The sequence below is a fragment of the Trachymyrmex cornetzi genome, unplaced genomic scaffold (assembly GCF_001594075.2).
Source record: "Trachymyrmex cornetzi isolate Tcor2-1 unplaced genomic scaffold, Tcor1.1 scaffold90, whole genome shotgun sequence".
Taxonomy (NCBI): domain Eukaryota; kingdom Metazoa; phylum Arthropoda; class Insecta; order Hymenoptera; family Formicidae; genus Trachymyrmex; species Trachymyrmex cornetzi.
The window spans coordinates 747,556-762,005 of record NW_017300245.1 but is presented as its reverse complement, the minus strand read 5'-3'; the positions used below and the strand labels follow the sequence as shown (position 1 = coordinate 762,005).

At 38.3% G+C, this 14,450-nt stretch overlaps 1 protein-coding gene across 2 annotated transcripts in view; it reads left to right on the top strand.

The window, feature by feature from the left end:
• LOC108769416 (Smrter) overlaps nt 1–8,426 on the top strand; it is a 34,443-nt gene extending 26,017 nt beyond the window's left edge. Inside the window, exons 8-14 of one of the 2 annotated variants that reach the window (XM_018520391.1) lie at nt 608–919; nt 1,155–1,531; nt 1,783–2,043; nt 2,219–2,669; nt 2,890–5,135; nt 5,265–5,458; nt 5,843–8,426. In XM_018520391.1, the coding sequence (XP_018375893.1) occupies nt 608–919; nt 1,155–1,531; nt 1,783–2,043; nt 2,219–2,669; nt 2,890–5,135; nt 5,265–5,458; nt 5,843–6,605 (4,604 nt within the window). In that variant the 3' untranslated portion in view covers nt 6,606–8,426. The remainder of the gene's footprint in view (nt 1–607; nt 920–1,154; nt 1,532–1,782; nt 2,044–2,218; nt 2,670–2,889; nt 5,136–5,264; nt 5,459–5,842) is intronic. The other variant, XM_018520390.1, reaches the window with a different exon arrangement.
• The last annotated feature ends 6,024 nt before the right edge of the window (nt 8,427–14,450 follow it).

The following is a 14,450-nucleotide window of genomic DNA, read 5'->3' as shown; positions in this document are numbered from 1 at the left end:
AAATGAAGAAGATTTACGACATTAAATCACTTGAGCTGTTGAAGGTATTACAGTGGAAATACTGCAGTCAACAATGAGAAACATAAAACGCGTTGAATGTTGTATTGAACACGATGGTTAAAATTTCGAGCAATTTATGGGTTAATAAATGTTCCATAAAAAACATTATTCGTTTTCTTCTTCGACCTCTCTTTGACATTTCAAACCACGTTCAAAATTACTTAGAATCTAATTTACTACTTTGATATTTAAGATGTCGATTATCTCGTAAACGATGCATAGTAGCAATTTTTTACTACATATAGTTTTGATTTCAAATGCTCCCTACTATACAAATATGCAAAAAAAATTATAGGTATCCATTTAAAAAAAACTATCAACCTACACACATAACTCAGAAAGGCCAAGAGTAGAAAAAAAATGTTTACGTGCCCTTTGTAGCTGATTCGGAGTCGTACAAATTTCTCTTATTAAACTTTCTTGTAATTTTTCAACCAGTTGCAAGATATTTGCTCGGACATTTATGAACGGGGACACCCTGCATATTACTCTGCTCTTTTCATTACTCCTACATATATTGTACAATAATTTTTTGTTACGATTTCAGAGGGTGGCAAGCAGATTGGACCTCACGCTTGCACAGTGTGCCAAAGCGTCGTCGAGGGAAGCGCGCATAGTCGCGCGTTACCACGTAGTCAAGCGTCTCAGTACGGCCTACGGGAAGATCAAGTACCTCCTGGTGCGCGTGTCTGCAACACTTGCCGCTGCAAGGCCGTCCGAGGACGTTACACCGCCTGCCCGTTACCGGGCTGTCCGAATCTGAGCAGCTCTAAATCGAGAGTGAAACGACTAAGAGCGTTACCTTCCAAGTGGCTTGACTTGCCACCGGAAATTCGGGAGCCAATCGCTCAAGAATTCCGTGAGTATTCTCTGCAAATTTTTATAAAATTTGTACGCGCGAATATTCTCTTCGCGAATTTATGTCCGTAAATTTATTGTAAATTTAATATTATATATAATTGTGTGTATATTACGTTTTATATTTACACAAGTGTGCAAGTTTTGGATTTTATTTGAATTTTATATGAAAATACAAAGTGAACTTTATTTAAGTGCTCACTCCGTAGCTAAATCATTCATTCCATTTGTTTCAGAAATACCAAATAGTGCGACGAAATGTTGCTCGGCTTGCTTCAGCCGCATATCGCGCCGTTTGGCGCCACATCTCGCCGGTGGTACCGAAGTATCCGAAGATGGCACCGATGCTTTATCGCGTCAGTGGACAGACGAGGAGCTCGAACAACTCCGCAGGGCACTTCGGGAACATGGCACCAATTGGCTGAAAGTCGCCGAACAGATACCCGGCAAAACGAATCATCAGTGCAAAAACTATTATTTTGCTTACCGAAAGAAACTGAGCCTCGATCAGGTAGTTGCTGAATACTACGCCTCATTGGGCGAGGAACGAAGACCGTGTCTAACTGACGAGGAAGAAAGTGGCAGTAGTACTAGTAGTTGTGATGAGCTGGCTGTAAGTTTCTCACGAGAGAATTACTAAAAATTATTTAGTTTAAACACACAATCAGAATTTGAAATGAGAAGTATATACATTTTCGCGTAAGAAAATATACGTAGTTTCGCTATTCCTAAATTACAAATAAAACTAGCTTTTGGTACAATTAGTAATTCACATTTAATTTTGTATATAAGAGATTGCGTTAAATTAAACATTTTATCTATTTGATTATATATCAATTAACCTTACTTTATTTTCTCTTCTAGGTTCATGATTCAAGTGATACAGCCAGCGCAGGAAGTCCGGCAACGACTATGACAGGCAGTAATGTAGCATCGAGTGGTACTGCGGCGACATCGTCGTCATTATCGATGTCTTTCCGATCCAGCGAGCAAAAACTCGGCGAGAAACTCTCGGATATAGCCGTAGTATCACTTGTACCGCCCGGATCATCTCAACAGTCTTCCAGCAGTGGAACTGCTACTGCTACTTCAGGTGGCAGGGAAGATTACGACAGTTCTGCCACGGTAAGACAAAGTTCTCGGATTTTCTTTTTCAAATTTTGCCTTGCATAAGACATATAATTAGTTTTATTGTTAATTTTAGCATTTAAAAATGATAAGAATACAATTGCAAAACAAGACGCAAAACAATGTTTTTGTGCGATAGGACCGTCTGATAGAGGTGCGCTAATTGTTTCAGGAGACAGCGGACGAAGGTCAGGGAGGTGCTGACTTGGATAATAGCAGTGTTGTGGTGACTCTGACAACCTCCAACAGTAATACAACATCGTTGCAACAACATCCGCAACCACCACCGATTGTTCATTCACCACCTTCAACAACGAGTAATTCCAATCCACTCACTGTCAAGGATCTCATGCTTGGAGTCATCGAGATGCAATTAAAACGTACTCCCAACAGTCCAGCCGACGGTGGTGGCTCGTCAGCACTCAATAGTTCTGGCACTCCGACGATATCTAGTATTTTGAAGACAGATCATCGTAATGACATAACATATGTTCGTGGCTACAAATCGTCGTCAAATATAGCAAATACTACGTTGTCTAATAAAGATACAAATCTAGCCACACTCTCCGTTGTCTCGGGACCTCATCATGCTCATCGTTCTGCTCCAAGTCCACAACCAATTGGTAGGTTCATTGATAATGTATCGTTATATTTAGACTTCTTACTTAAAACTTACTCTTCTTAAGTTTAATTTTTATATAAAACTTACTTTCAAAGTAATGACTTTATCATGTTCATTTAAAATCCATTCTTATTTTTTCACAATCTGTACGCCTTATGTCATTCATGATTAATCGGAAAGATGGACTAGATTCACGATGTATGCATTTTCTTTTTCTTTAGGTCAAATGCAAGCTACCATTACTCCTTGCCCACCAGCAGTACCGAGTAGTCAAGCTTCATCTTCGGACTTGCTGCCTAAGGAAGGTTTGGTTGTCATGCAAGTGCAACAAGCGTTGCGAGAAACGGAAGGAACGTTGGATTTGAGTATCAAAAAACCAAGATTACAACAAGATTACAATCATTCAATGCAGCTTCACAAACCGCCGACGGTTACGCTTTATCGACCGGAACCGCCGGGCGCGTATTATCATCCTCACGCGCCTCATCCCGAACAAGGTCGTGGCGCGAAAAGTCCATTGATTTATGCTTCGTCACCGCGACCGCAAGCACCCATTACACCTAAGATGAACAAAGTCACCGTACCACCACCTCATCCCAAGTTATCTCCAAAATTAAGTACCATAGCTACGCCGGGTCACAAAGGTGGTTCCATCACGCATGGCACGCCTGTATCCACAGCGCGTTATGAAGGTTTGTTGCGGCAAATGACGCCGCCTGGTAATCCAACGGTTACTGGTGCTGCTCCGAACGCTAGTGAACGAGGCGGCAGTAGCGGCGCCATTAATGCCGGCTCCGCTGTACCAGGGACTCCGAAAGATACAGGTGGTTCAATCACACAAGGTACACCGGTGCTTCCGTTCGCGGTAGACAAACGCGGTACGCCTATATACGATTATCATCGTACCATCCGACATTCGCCTGTGACGAGCGGTGGCAATGTTCCACCTCCACCGCCGGGACAGGGTCCTACAAGTCAGGCGGCGTCGCCAGCCGTGGTAGTGAGTCATGGTGGCAGTCAGTACAATTCTTATTCTGCCGCCGGGCGGCCGCCGCCCAGTTACTCGATGGAGCAACAATTATCCAGCCGACAGATCATCATGAATGACTATATCACAAGTCAGCAGATGCATGCGCGTGCTCGTGGTAGCAGTAGCACTGGTGCATCTGTTGCTGCTGAGACGACCGGTAAGAGCGAACCGCCACCGCCACCGTCGTCCACTCTCTACTATACTAGTACGCCTCCTCCATCACAAACACATACGCAACCGCGGCAAGGTGTTATCCAGAGGCACAATCCGCAGAAGCAAATGCACTATCCACCACCACCACCTGGCCTGGAGGCGTTCTCCAGTTTAGTGGATGTGGCAGTACAACAACCCAGTCTTCCGGTGCCACATCCACACGGCCATCCAGCTGCATCCGGTAGTGGTGGCCACGAGGGTCTCGGTAAAACGATGGCAGATCGCCTGTTAGCCGATCGTTATGACAATAACCGCGCGTTTCGCGAGCAAGAGATACGGCTACAGGAACATCGTATGGCGGCAATGCAGGCTGCAGAACACAGACTAGCAGTGGCTGCAGCGGTGCAGCAGCATCATCATCGTGATCGAGATAGAGAACGCGACCTCGTTCATCTACGGGAAAAGGAGGAACATCGTTTGCATCGTGAAAAAGAATTGCAACAACTAGAGCACCGTCTTGCGGTCCAGCAGCACCATCAACGTGAAAAAGATCTCCAGCAGCAAGAGCACCGTCTCGCGCAGCAGCGAGAGAAGGATATGCACATCGAGCACGCTCGTTTGTCTGTGCAACAAGCCCGGGAAAAGGATATACAACACGAACATCGACTTAGCGTACATCAACAGCGAGAAAAGGAGATACACCAAAAAATGGTGGCAGCTGCTGCACAACGCGAGATTGAGCATGAGCATCGACTTGCTGTACAACAACAACGCGAGAAGGAGATGCAACAGCAGGAGCGGCTTGCCATTCAGCAACATGAAAAAGACGTTGAACGTCGCCTGGCTATGCAGCATCGCGAAAGGGATCTGGCGCATCTCCATCAACAACAGCAACAACAACAACAACAACAGATCCAGCAGCATATTCAGCAACAACGTATAGAGGCCGAGAGAAGACACATTGCGCAATTATATAGAGATCAACAGCAAATCGACAGAGATAGTTCGTCGAGATTAGTAGCAAGCCTCGGATTTTCCCCTCAACCTTCCAGGCTTCAGCAATCTCAGCAGTCTCAACAGCAGCAGCAGCAGCAGTCATCGTCGTCATCATCATCTTCACGACAGAGTCAATCTTCCAGTCAGCAGAACGACTCGTCGACTCTCACAGCCGCCAGTTTAATTGATGCTATCATCACCCATCAGATCAATCAGAGTGTTGAGAATCCCGGTGCAAGCGGATCGTCAGCCAATCAGCCAGCACGTGCTGGCGATCGTCTTTTTCAGGTAGCCGAACATATTTTTTATTTTTCTTTGAAATCTTTAGTTTGTTGTAGAACATACGCTATATTTAAAAGAGCTTTGTTTTTTAAAATTGTGTTCTTATCGCAATCCTATTCTTTTTCGTCATTGTAGGGATTTCATCGTGAAAATCAGCAAGAACCTAATGGCATAGCTCACAGTCCTGCTGGCGAAGGCAGCGGTGGTGGAAATGGTGGAAGCGGTAACGGAAGTGGCGGCAATAAAGCAATCACTCTCGGCGAGCACGTTGATCATATTGTCTCTAAAGATTATGGCCCGCCTCATTCGTCGTATAGGTCCTACGCTGGGTAAGTCCTCGCGCAATGTAAGCATCTCTTTAAGCTCAATATTATATTGTGATGAAAAATTCCTTTTTGTAAAACTAAATTAACAAACTTCACAGTTATGAATTTAATAAGTTCACAGTTTATTTGCTCTGATTAATTTTATTTATTTTATTCAGTTAATTTTTTATTTTATTATCGGTTTTATCGATTCTCTTATTTTATCGAATATAAATCTTACGAATAATAAGATTTATAATTTTTAAGTTTTTGGAAGCAGCTTATTGAAATTTCCTGTTGTAAAAAGAAAGAAAGAGTATACATTTAATTTTTTTTTTCTTAACCGCAATGTGTGTTGGCAAATACTCGTATATTATAAATAATGGAAGTTTATTTTCTAAACAATAGATATCAAATTTCCGAAGATCAATGGAAGAGACGAAAACTTAATGAGCCGGACTCGGTGAAGACTGGGGACGAACGACAAATAATACGTGTTGCGCAACAGCAGCATACACAGCAGCAACAGCAGCATCAGTCATCGGGAAAGCAGCAATATCATTCGGTCGAGCCAGTTTCGCCGCCAGAGGCAACTACCAATCATTACGCACGTCGCTTGTACGATTCGAGCACTGCCACATCCACTTCCGGGACTCCCTCCAACAAGTCGCATTCGACGCCGTATGACGTGTCGCCATTCGATTATGTGAAAAACAAGATAGTTGAGGTGATGCGCACTGAGGACGACAAGGCTGGCGGTGGCGGCGGCGACGGTGGTGCGGGCTCCGACAGAAACGGAGGCGGTAATTCCGTCGTTGTGTCTGAGAAGGATGAAAAGGGAGCTAGTGCAGAGAGAAGCGTAGAGAGAAGCCCATCGAGTGGCGGTGGTGGCGGAAGTGGCGGTGGCGGTAATAGCGGAAGCAATGAGATGGTGGTCGACAATACGGGTGGACCGAATCCAACCACTCGTGAACAACCACCGCCGCCGCCTGCGCCCGCAGCTACTACTACGTTCTATCCATTTAGTGCGTTAGGGGTGCACACAGGACCACCGCCGGCCCCGCCACCCGCCTCAGCTACATCCGCCTCCGTGGCAAAATCGGAACAGATGCAAGCCGAGCCGGCGCCGTTGCTTTCTTCGCAATATGAGCCGCTCTCGGATGAGGATTGATAGTCTTCTATAACCGTTCAGCACTGTAACTGTTCTTACGCTAAACTGGCATATACTAGTGCGACGATGCACGGCTATTATGGATACAGAGAGATGCTGTGGCATACATCTTTTTAGGATACTCGCAGTTGATCATCGATTGAAACAATGATTAATTATATTGGACGATTTATCGATTATATTGGACGCTTTGCGGGCAATCAGAAGCCACATTGCGTTCTTGTCGATCGCCAAATCCTAATCTAATTTAAGAGACTTCTTTTTTTTTATATGTACGCATATATATACACATACATATACATACATAAATATATGCATATGTATATATATAATATGGAAATTTGCGATCTCCGGCGAGATAAATGGAGAAATAAGATGTTTTAAACAGAGTCCCACACATATTGTTGTTTTACAAACTCTTTGTAATTTCATTGTATTTTTAGTCAAAAATCATTCCCGCGTCACGCGAAGAAAGGTAAATTTACCAAACGAATACTTGGATTTTACCTTCTTGCGATGTTGCGCTGGTTTTCAGTTAAATACACAGCGACGAATAGTTTTATCTAATAATTAGTTATTTGCGATGTATAATTTATAATATAATGCCGATATGGACATTAAAGTTATCTGTATAAATACATATATGTACATGTCACGTGGAAAACTGATTACATTTGACCGCCGTGGTTTTGATGGGCCCTTTTTTTTTAAAATCTCGCGAATTAATTGTACAGGTTCGGAGTTTTAGTTTAGCGAAATTTTATGAGTGCGATAGTTCTAAAGAAAATAAATTGTTACATAACAGATAATCGTTAAATAACATGTACTCGCCTATACATATACATATTTTTCACTTTTTAGGTTTTTCGATACTCGCAAATGTATATGTACGTTAGCGTTTCATTTCGCAAAGGAAATAAATCGGGATCGACACTCGATATATATCCATTCTATTTCATATATGTACTAATATACCGAGTGCTCGAAGCTTTAGTCGTTCGATCGAGGTGAATTATTATTTTTTTATGTTGACTTGGGCTTGATCAGTCCGCAAAAAGACGTCGGTATACGCGCAAGCATCCGATCTGTGAAACATCTAGGTCTATATATGTATATCCCATGTTCACAATACAGACGCTTCTTTTGTACATAAATGAAAAACAAATATATGTAATCGTTAAGCAGTAATGTAATAATATACAACGCTAATGAGGGCGTGCGTGTTTTTATTTGGAATGAGTCTGTGATGTATCTGGGATTAATAGATTCAACTGTGTTACATACCAGTGCAAAGCATAGCCTGTAGTTTGAACTGAAGATGAGAAAGAAAGAGAGCGCAAGAGAGAAGTAAAATGCAAGAGATATGGAGGGAAATGCCATACTACATATTCTGGCGTGGATAAATCGAGATATTTTGGCGACGTGAATCAACTTTCGACGATCGTTCTGATCTTGGTGAGGTGGGTTTAAGAAAACAGGAAAAAAATCGTAACACAAAGTGTATTGTACATAGTACATATTAATTTCTAAGTTGAACAAGTAATATGGCTAGATAATCCGTACACGCTACTGTATAAGAAATTTAGGTTTAGCGATAAAATCGACGTAGTTAGTATTTAGGAGTTTAAACAAACCACGAACTGATTTTTTGGGGGAAAAATTTTCTCCTGGACTTTAATTATTATTAAAGGACGGCAAAATAAATATGCAGGCGATTAAATTGATAGAATTATCATTCGCGAAGCGAAATTGGATGTAGATTTATTTTATCTGTGTTTCAAACAATTTTGAGGAGAGAGAGAGATGAGAGAGAGAGAGAGAGAGAGAGAGAGAGAGAGAGAGAGAGAATGTGTATGCTCTATTACATACACAACGCACAACACACGACACATACACATATACATGCATACTTTTTATACAGCCTAATTTTATATTTGTAGCTTCAACTGTTTTGCGATCTGCGCCTTGTTTCTTCGTGACACCCGACGAATTCTTCAAACATCACTGCGAGAGTTATTTCTTTCAATTACTGCGTCGTGAATCACCGCTTCTGCCAGATTGCGCCTCGATAATATATATATATATATCGATATATATATATATATATAAATGTTCCGTGTCGTTTCGGACGACTAATGAAGACTACAGAGATTCACTGTACAAAGATGACTGCCTCCATTCGCACGCCAGCGATCAGACGATTAGCCCTCGTTCATTTGTATTTTCGCATTTTCTTCTTGCATCTTTGATACAACAAGTATATCCTCCGCGCGGTACAGGTATTATTCTCTTCTTAACGTTCTTTTTTCTTCTTTTCACCTCCTGTAACAAGTGTTCTCTGACACGAGCAGTTTATGATGTGTTACTCGACGATTCCTTTTATCCTTTCCATAAAACAAATTGTGCAATTAATTATATAAAACATAAATGAAAAAGTACGTTTGAAAAAAAATTTTTTCAATACTTATACCGATTATATAACATGCATGTAATAATTACTATGTCACATGGTTACATGATTTTTACTGTAAGTGTGTAGAAAAGATTATTTTTACGTTTTAAAAGTAATAGCTTGCGCACACTGAGAATTTAATTATGTTTGTACTTATTATAATTAGGATATATTGAGCATTTGAATGTTTTATCTTCGATTTTTTTATATAGTTTGACTTTTTGGTCCTAAATGATGGAGAGAATCGACGAGTTTCGCGGAACACTGCATCTTGTCATGGAGACGCTCACCTCCAACGATTCTTCACTGTACAAAACATAATTGTTGAGGTCCTGAAAAAACCGTCGAATGCTTCCAGAGTTAAGTGGAGATAGATATATACATATATATAGATCATATAAATATATGCACACATACAGACACACATTTACACACATACATACTGAAGCGAATTAATCTAGTTAGCCCGAGGCATAACGTTTGCGGACATACAACAACGCGACAGCCGTGACTCGATCTTCGTACTTCATACTTAGAAGAGTGTGCTCGGTGTCACGTTTCTCCTCCTCGTATAGTACCTGAGCGACACACAGAGCCCGCATTTAGCGATCGCCCCCGTCGTCGATGAAGCGCGAGAGTGGTGCGAGGTCTAATTCCGACACGAAGAAAACGTTCGAAAAGACGTTTTATACATATATCGTCCTAATGCCTAGAGAATAAAATATCGCAAGAATTTGATGTATATCTTTCAAATGTCTTTTTTATTATCGCATTCATCTCACGTGTCTTTGTTATGATCTGTTACTCTCATCTGTTATTCATCTATGTTTTACATCTCATTCATAATATAAACTCGTAAATGCTCGTTGCAAGTGCCAGGGAGAAACGCACCACTTTAAATGAGATCACTCGCGCGATCGAGGTACGCCTTGACCTTAGGAGCAACTTTTAAACACACGCGTGTGTAAAGACGGGTCTGCGTGTACATATATAAAACGCTAAACGTACATACATATAAACACTTGCATACATACACAATGGATAATTGTGAATTAAACCCCCGCTCTATTGGAGAGAAAAAATCGTGTATATATAACGTAACGTGTGACATGTAGTAAATATACACAAACTCCCTTTCGTTGGTACATAGTATCTAAAGAGATCTTCAGGGTGTCGGGTCTTTCGTACGGGTCGATTATTCGCAGGCGATTTTCGCGTTTCTCAACGAACTGTCATCCCCTTTCCGAGAGAAGAAATTCGAACGATTTACTGAACGAATAGTAATCTAATCTATTTCTTTTTTCAAGCGCTTGAAAGAACTTTACAATAACAATAACAATTATCTTTTATCTCGCAAACGAATTTTTATACATATTTATTACTGAAATCGTAATTGTTTCTTATTTCTTATTATATTTAGTTACACATATAGAAACTTGTATATACAATTATATTATATAATTATATACGTAGAATATATATTATATAATATACTGTATAACTGAATTATTTTTGTAATACTTAAGTAGAATGTAATCATTGGATGGTGAATCAAAATCTAGAAAACGAAACATGGAGTTCCTTTGGCAAGTGTCTGGAAAAAAAAAAGATTTAGATGGCTATTGCTGCGAAGTCTTCAATTGCATTCGATTTTTCGAGGGAAATCGTCTGTGCGTAAGCAATCTCAGGTACGATACAGTACTGTAACACAATAGATGTAAGAAGCGAAGAAAGAGAATAAAACATCGACGGCATCTCTTCCTCGGGAATAAGAGAGAGAAAGAGAGAGATGCGTTTTTCGCAGCAAAGGAAAGGCGAGATGAACTTCATCAATGCAGCTACCTACGAGTATCATCTAGATTAGAGATTTAGGCGGCGTGAAAAGGCGAATATCGCGTATATATGTACCTAGACTCATTTGTAACACGTCGAGGAAAGATGATCGATTAATTTGTTCAGTGTCTATCGTTCGTTCCCTACGACGTACGTGGAAGACGACAAGCCTGTACATAGTGATATGATAACGCCGAGATACACACAGCTCCCTCCCGAATGTTGTATCATAATAATATAATAATATTAGTATTAACAAAAAATAATAAATGCATATGGCGCGATCGCAGAATTGTCAAGCTAGGGTAATAGAGTAAAGAAGAAAAAAAGAAGAGAGAGAGAGAGAGAGAAAGAGAGAGGAAAAACGATGAGAAAAGAAGCGAAAGACTCTATTTACAAAACGTGATTATTATCCACGAAAACACGCTCTGTTAATGCGACTAATTACAAAACAAAGTAACTGAAAATTAATTATAGCGAGCGAGAGCATACCACGCCTACAGTAAAACTACAGATGTAGCATACACGATAATATTATTATCAAAACAGTTCAATGTAAATTGTTATTTTTGTTGAAATAAAAATCACCTCCGTTATAATAAGGAGCATCTCGCTTTCGCCTTTTGATTTCGCTCCGCATTGTTCCTCTCGAAAGAGAGTGATTTTTTATTTAAAAGAAAGAAACATATTTGCAAAATACAGGGTGAGCGAGAAACAAATTCTCAAATGAAAAATCAATATTTTTTTTTTCTGTTTATTATGATTACGTGGGCCTAGTTGGGAACGTTCGTTATGAAAATATTTACTCAAAAAAGCGATAATTCATCTTGATATGCAATACATGTGTATCCCACTATAAGATAATTATTGGATTGATTCTTTTTTCATCATTTTATTTTGTTTTGTACAAAGCGCATACAAAATATACACACATTAGACATTCTCGTTGCTCTGTCGAACAGTAACAAAGATTTTCGTTGAAATAGATCATAAAATATTACATAAATCTGTATAATCTATATCTTGCATTCAAATGAGGCACACTTGTCTCTTCGCGGTCAACGTCAAAATTCATGCTCATTATTCTTATACATTAAAATATTATACAATGAGGAATATGTCATACGTAGGAAAATTTACGCATCAATAGATGAGAAGTAGATTTTACCCATTATTGCTATTATTAAAGACTATATCTATTTTACAGAATCAATTTATTTATGGGAATTCTGTCATCAACATTGTAATCGAGTATAATAATAAGTAATACGTAGGAAACTTAAGAAAAGAGGGTAAAATATAAAAAAAAAACAGGTAAGTTAAGACATATTTTATCGGAATATTAATAACAAATGTCTTCCGATTATTTTTACATTAGTTAAAGTATATGTTTATGATGTTCTTTTTTCTTATTTTGAATTCTAGAATAACCTCTGAAGTAGTATTGATTATTGACATACAACTAAGAATCATCTTGTATAATTATTAATGTAAATTATGTAAATATGTATGTTGTATGTATATGTAAATAACATTTATAATTATATTATAAATTATTTAATTATAATTAATTTCCTTTCATTGTTAAGCATAGGTTTATAATAGCAGCCTCACTCTTTTCACTTAACAAATAGTAAAAATAATTATTTTCACAGCGAAAGATACAAACGGCTGCATTGATCAAATAAAATATAAAATCTTAAAATATTTATATAATAATTCTTATAGATATTAGGGAAGAGCGAGGTACGACGGATTACACAGAGTAAACTGGCCTAGTTGTAAAATCTTATTAAGAATATTTGCTAACAAGATTTAGCAACTGAGTCATTTTTCCCGTTTTTCGTTTTATCCCGTCTTCTCCTATTGTCTAAATTGAAACTATTATAGTCGATTATTGTCATACAATGTCTATTGCATTCAACTAAAAATTAATTATAGTCAATCTTCCAGAATAAGTTATTCACAAATATATCCTTTATCCAGGGATATATTGGAGTAGTATCCTATTAAAGCAATATCCTGTCTGTCCAGTATTTGTATTACGAACACAAGTTATAAAGCTGACTCTTGTTTTTCTTTTTATATCGAAATAATAATGATTTAATAAATTAATATATCGTGCAAATCAGGTACATGAAATAAACCATGTGCTCAGGTATATTTTATTCATAAATTTAAAATAAAATAAATAAATCTTTCAAAAATGTTAATATACTAGTTTGTATCTCTGTTGAGTATGACATTACGTTCATGTCTATAACAATACAATTTATATGAGATATATATATATATACACACACACACACAGTGTTGAAACGTATCTAGGTAAAAGTATCTAGATACTTTAGTTGTACCTAAGTGCATTACCTAGATCCTTACGGGCGGAGATACCTGTATCTAGTTACTTTTTGGTACGGTATCTTTTAAGTTTTAGATAAATAAGTACAAGGTACTTATACATTTTATTTGATGTCATATTGGAAATTAATTTTTTATTACTGTAAATCGTCTTTCTTCTCTAATTCTTAACTTTGTACAAGTGCTATCATTTGTCCCCAACCTATGGGATCGCCTCTCATGAGCTGATACAGCGAACTGAACTGAATCAAAAAATCCTTTACCATTTACAAGCGACCGCGATGGGCGTATACTTGGTAGTAGTTCGCGCCGATATGTGCTTATTTAATATATTTAGAAATTAATATCTCCTAAAGTATTAGCAAAAATTGTCAAATGGTAAAAGACTTTAAAATGTAGTATATTTTACGCTGCTTAATCTTTTTCTTTTCTTATTTTCTCTATTTTTTCATTCTTCTCTATTTTTCTTTTCTTCCTTTTTTTTAAGTACCTAAAAAGTACTTAATTTTTCGATGACTTTAAAATGTAGTATATTTTACGCTGCTTAATCTTTTTCTTTTCTTATTTTCTCTATTTTTCTTTTCTTCCTTTTTTTTAAGTACCTAAAAAGTACTTAATTTTTCGGATACTTTTTTCTTGTATCGGTATCTATACTTAGGTAATTATAAAAAAATGTATCTGTACTTATGTCTAAATACTTTTTTTCCACATATTATTTATACCTATAACTAGATACCTTTTAAACGGTATCTGTTCCAACACTCTGTGTGTGTGTGTGTGTGTGTGTGTGTGTGTGTGTGTGTGTGTGTGTGTGTGTGTGTGTATATATATAATTCAATACGAATAAAAAGCCTCTAAAAAAAGCCTAAAAACATAGTGAGATTTTTCTACATTATGTGGAAACAATGTCATTCGGTAGAGACAATCATATGCAGACAACAAGGATTGCTTTTCCATCAATTACAATCGCCATCAGGTTTTTCGCATTGGATTTCCATTAAATTATCTGATTTAATGGAAATGTCAGATGGAAGTATCCAGCGATGTTATAAGTACGAAAGTCATAGTTAGAATATTCATGTAATGTAAAAAAATCTCACTATATGTTAAAGGCTTTTACTATTGAACCCCTAAACACGGGTCGAAACGTATGAACATTTTCAATTTGTAACTGATTATAATAAATTGTATACGCAACA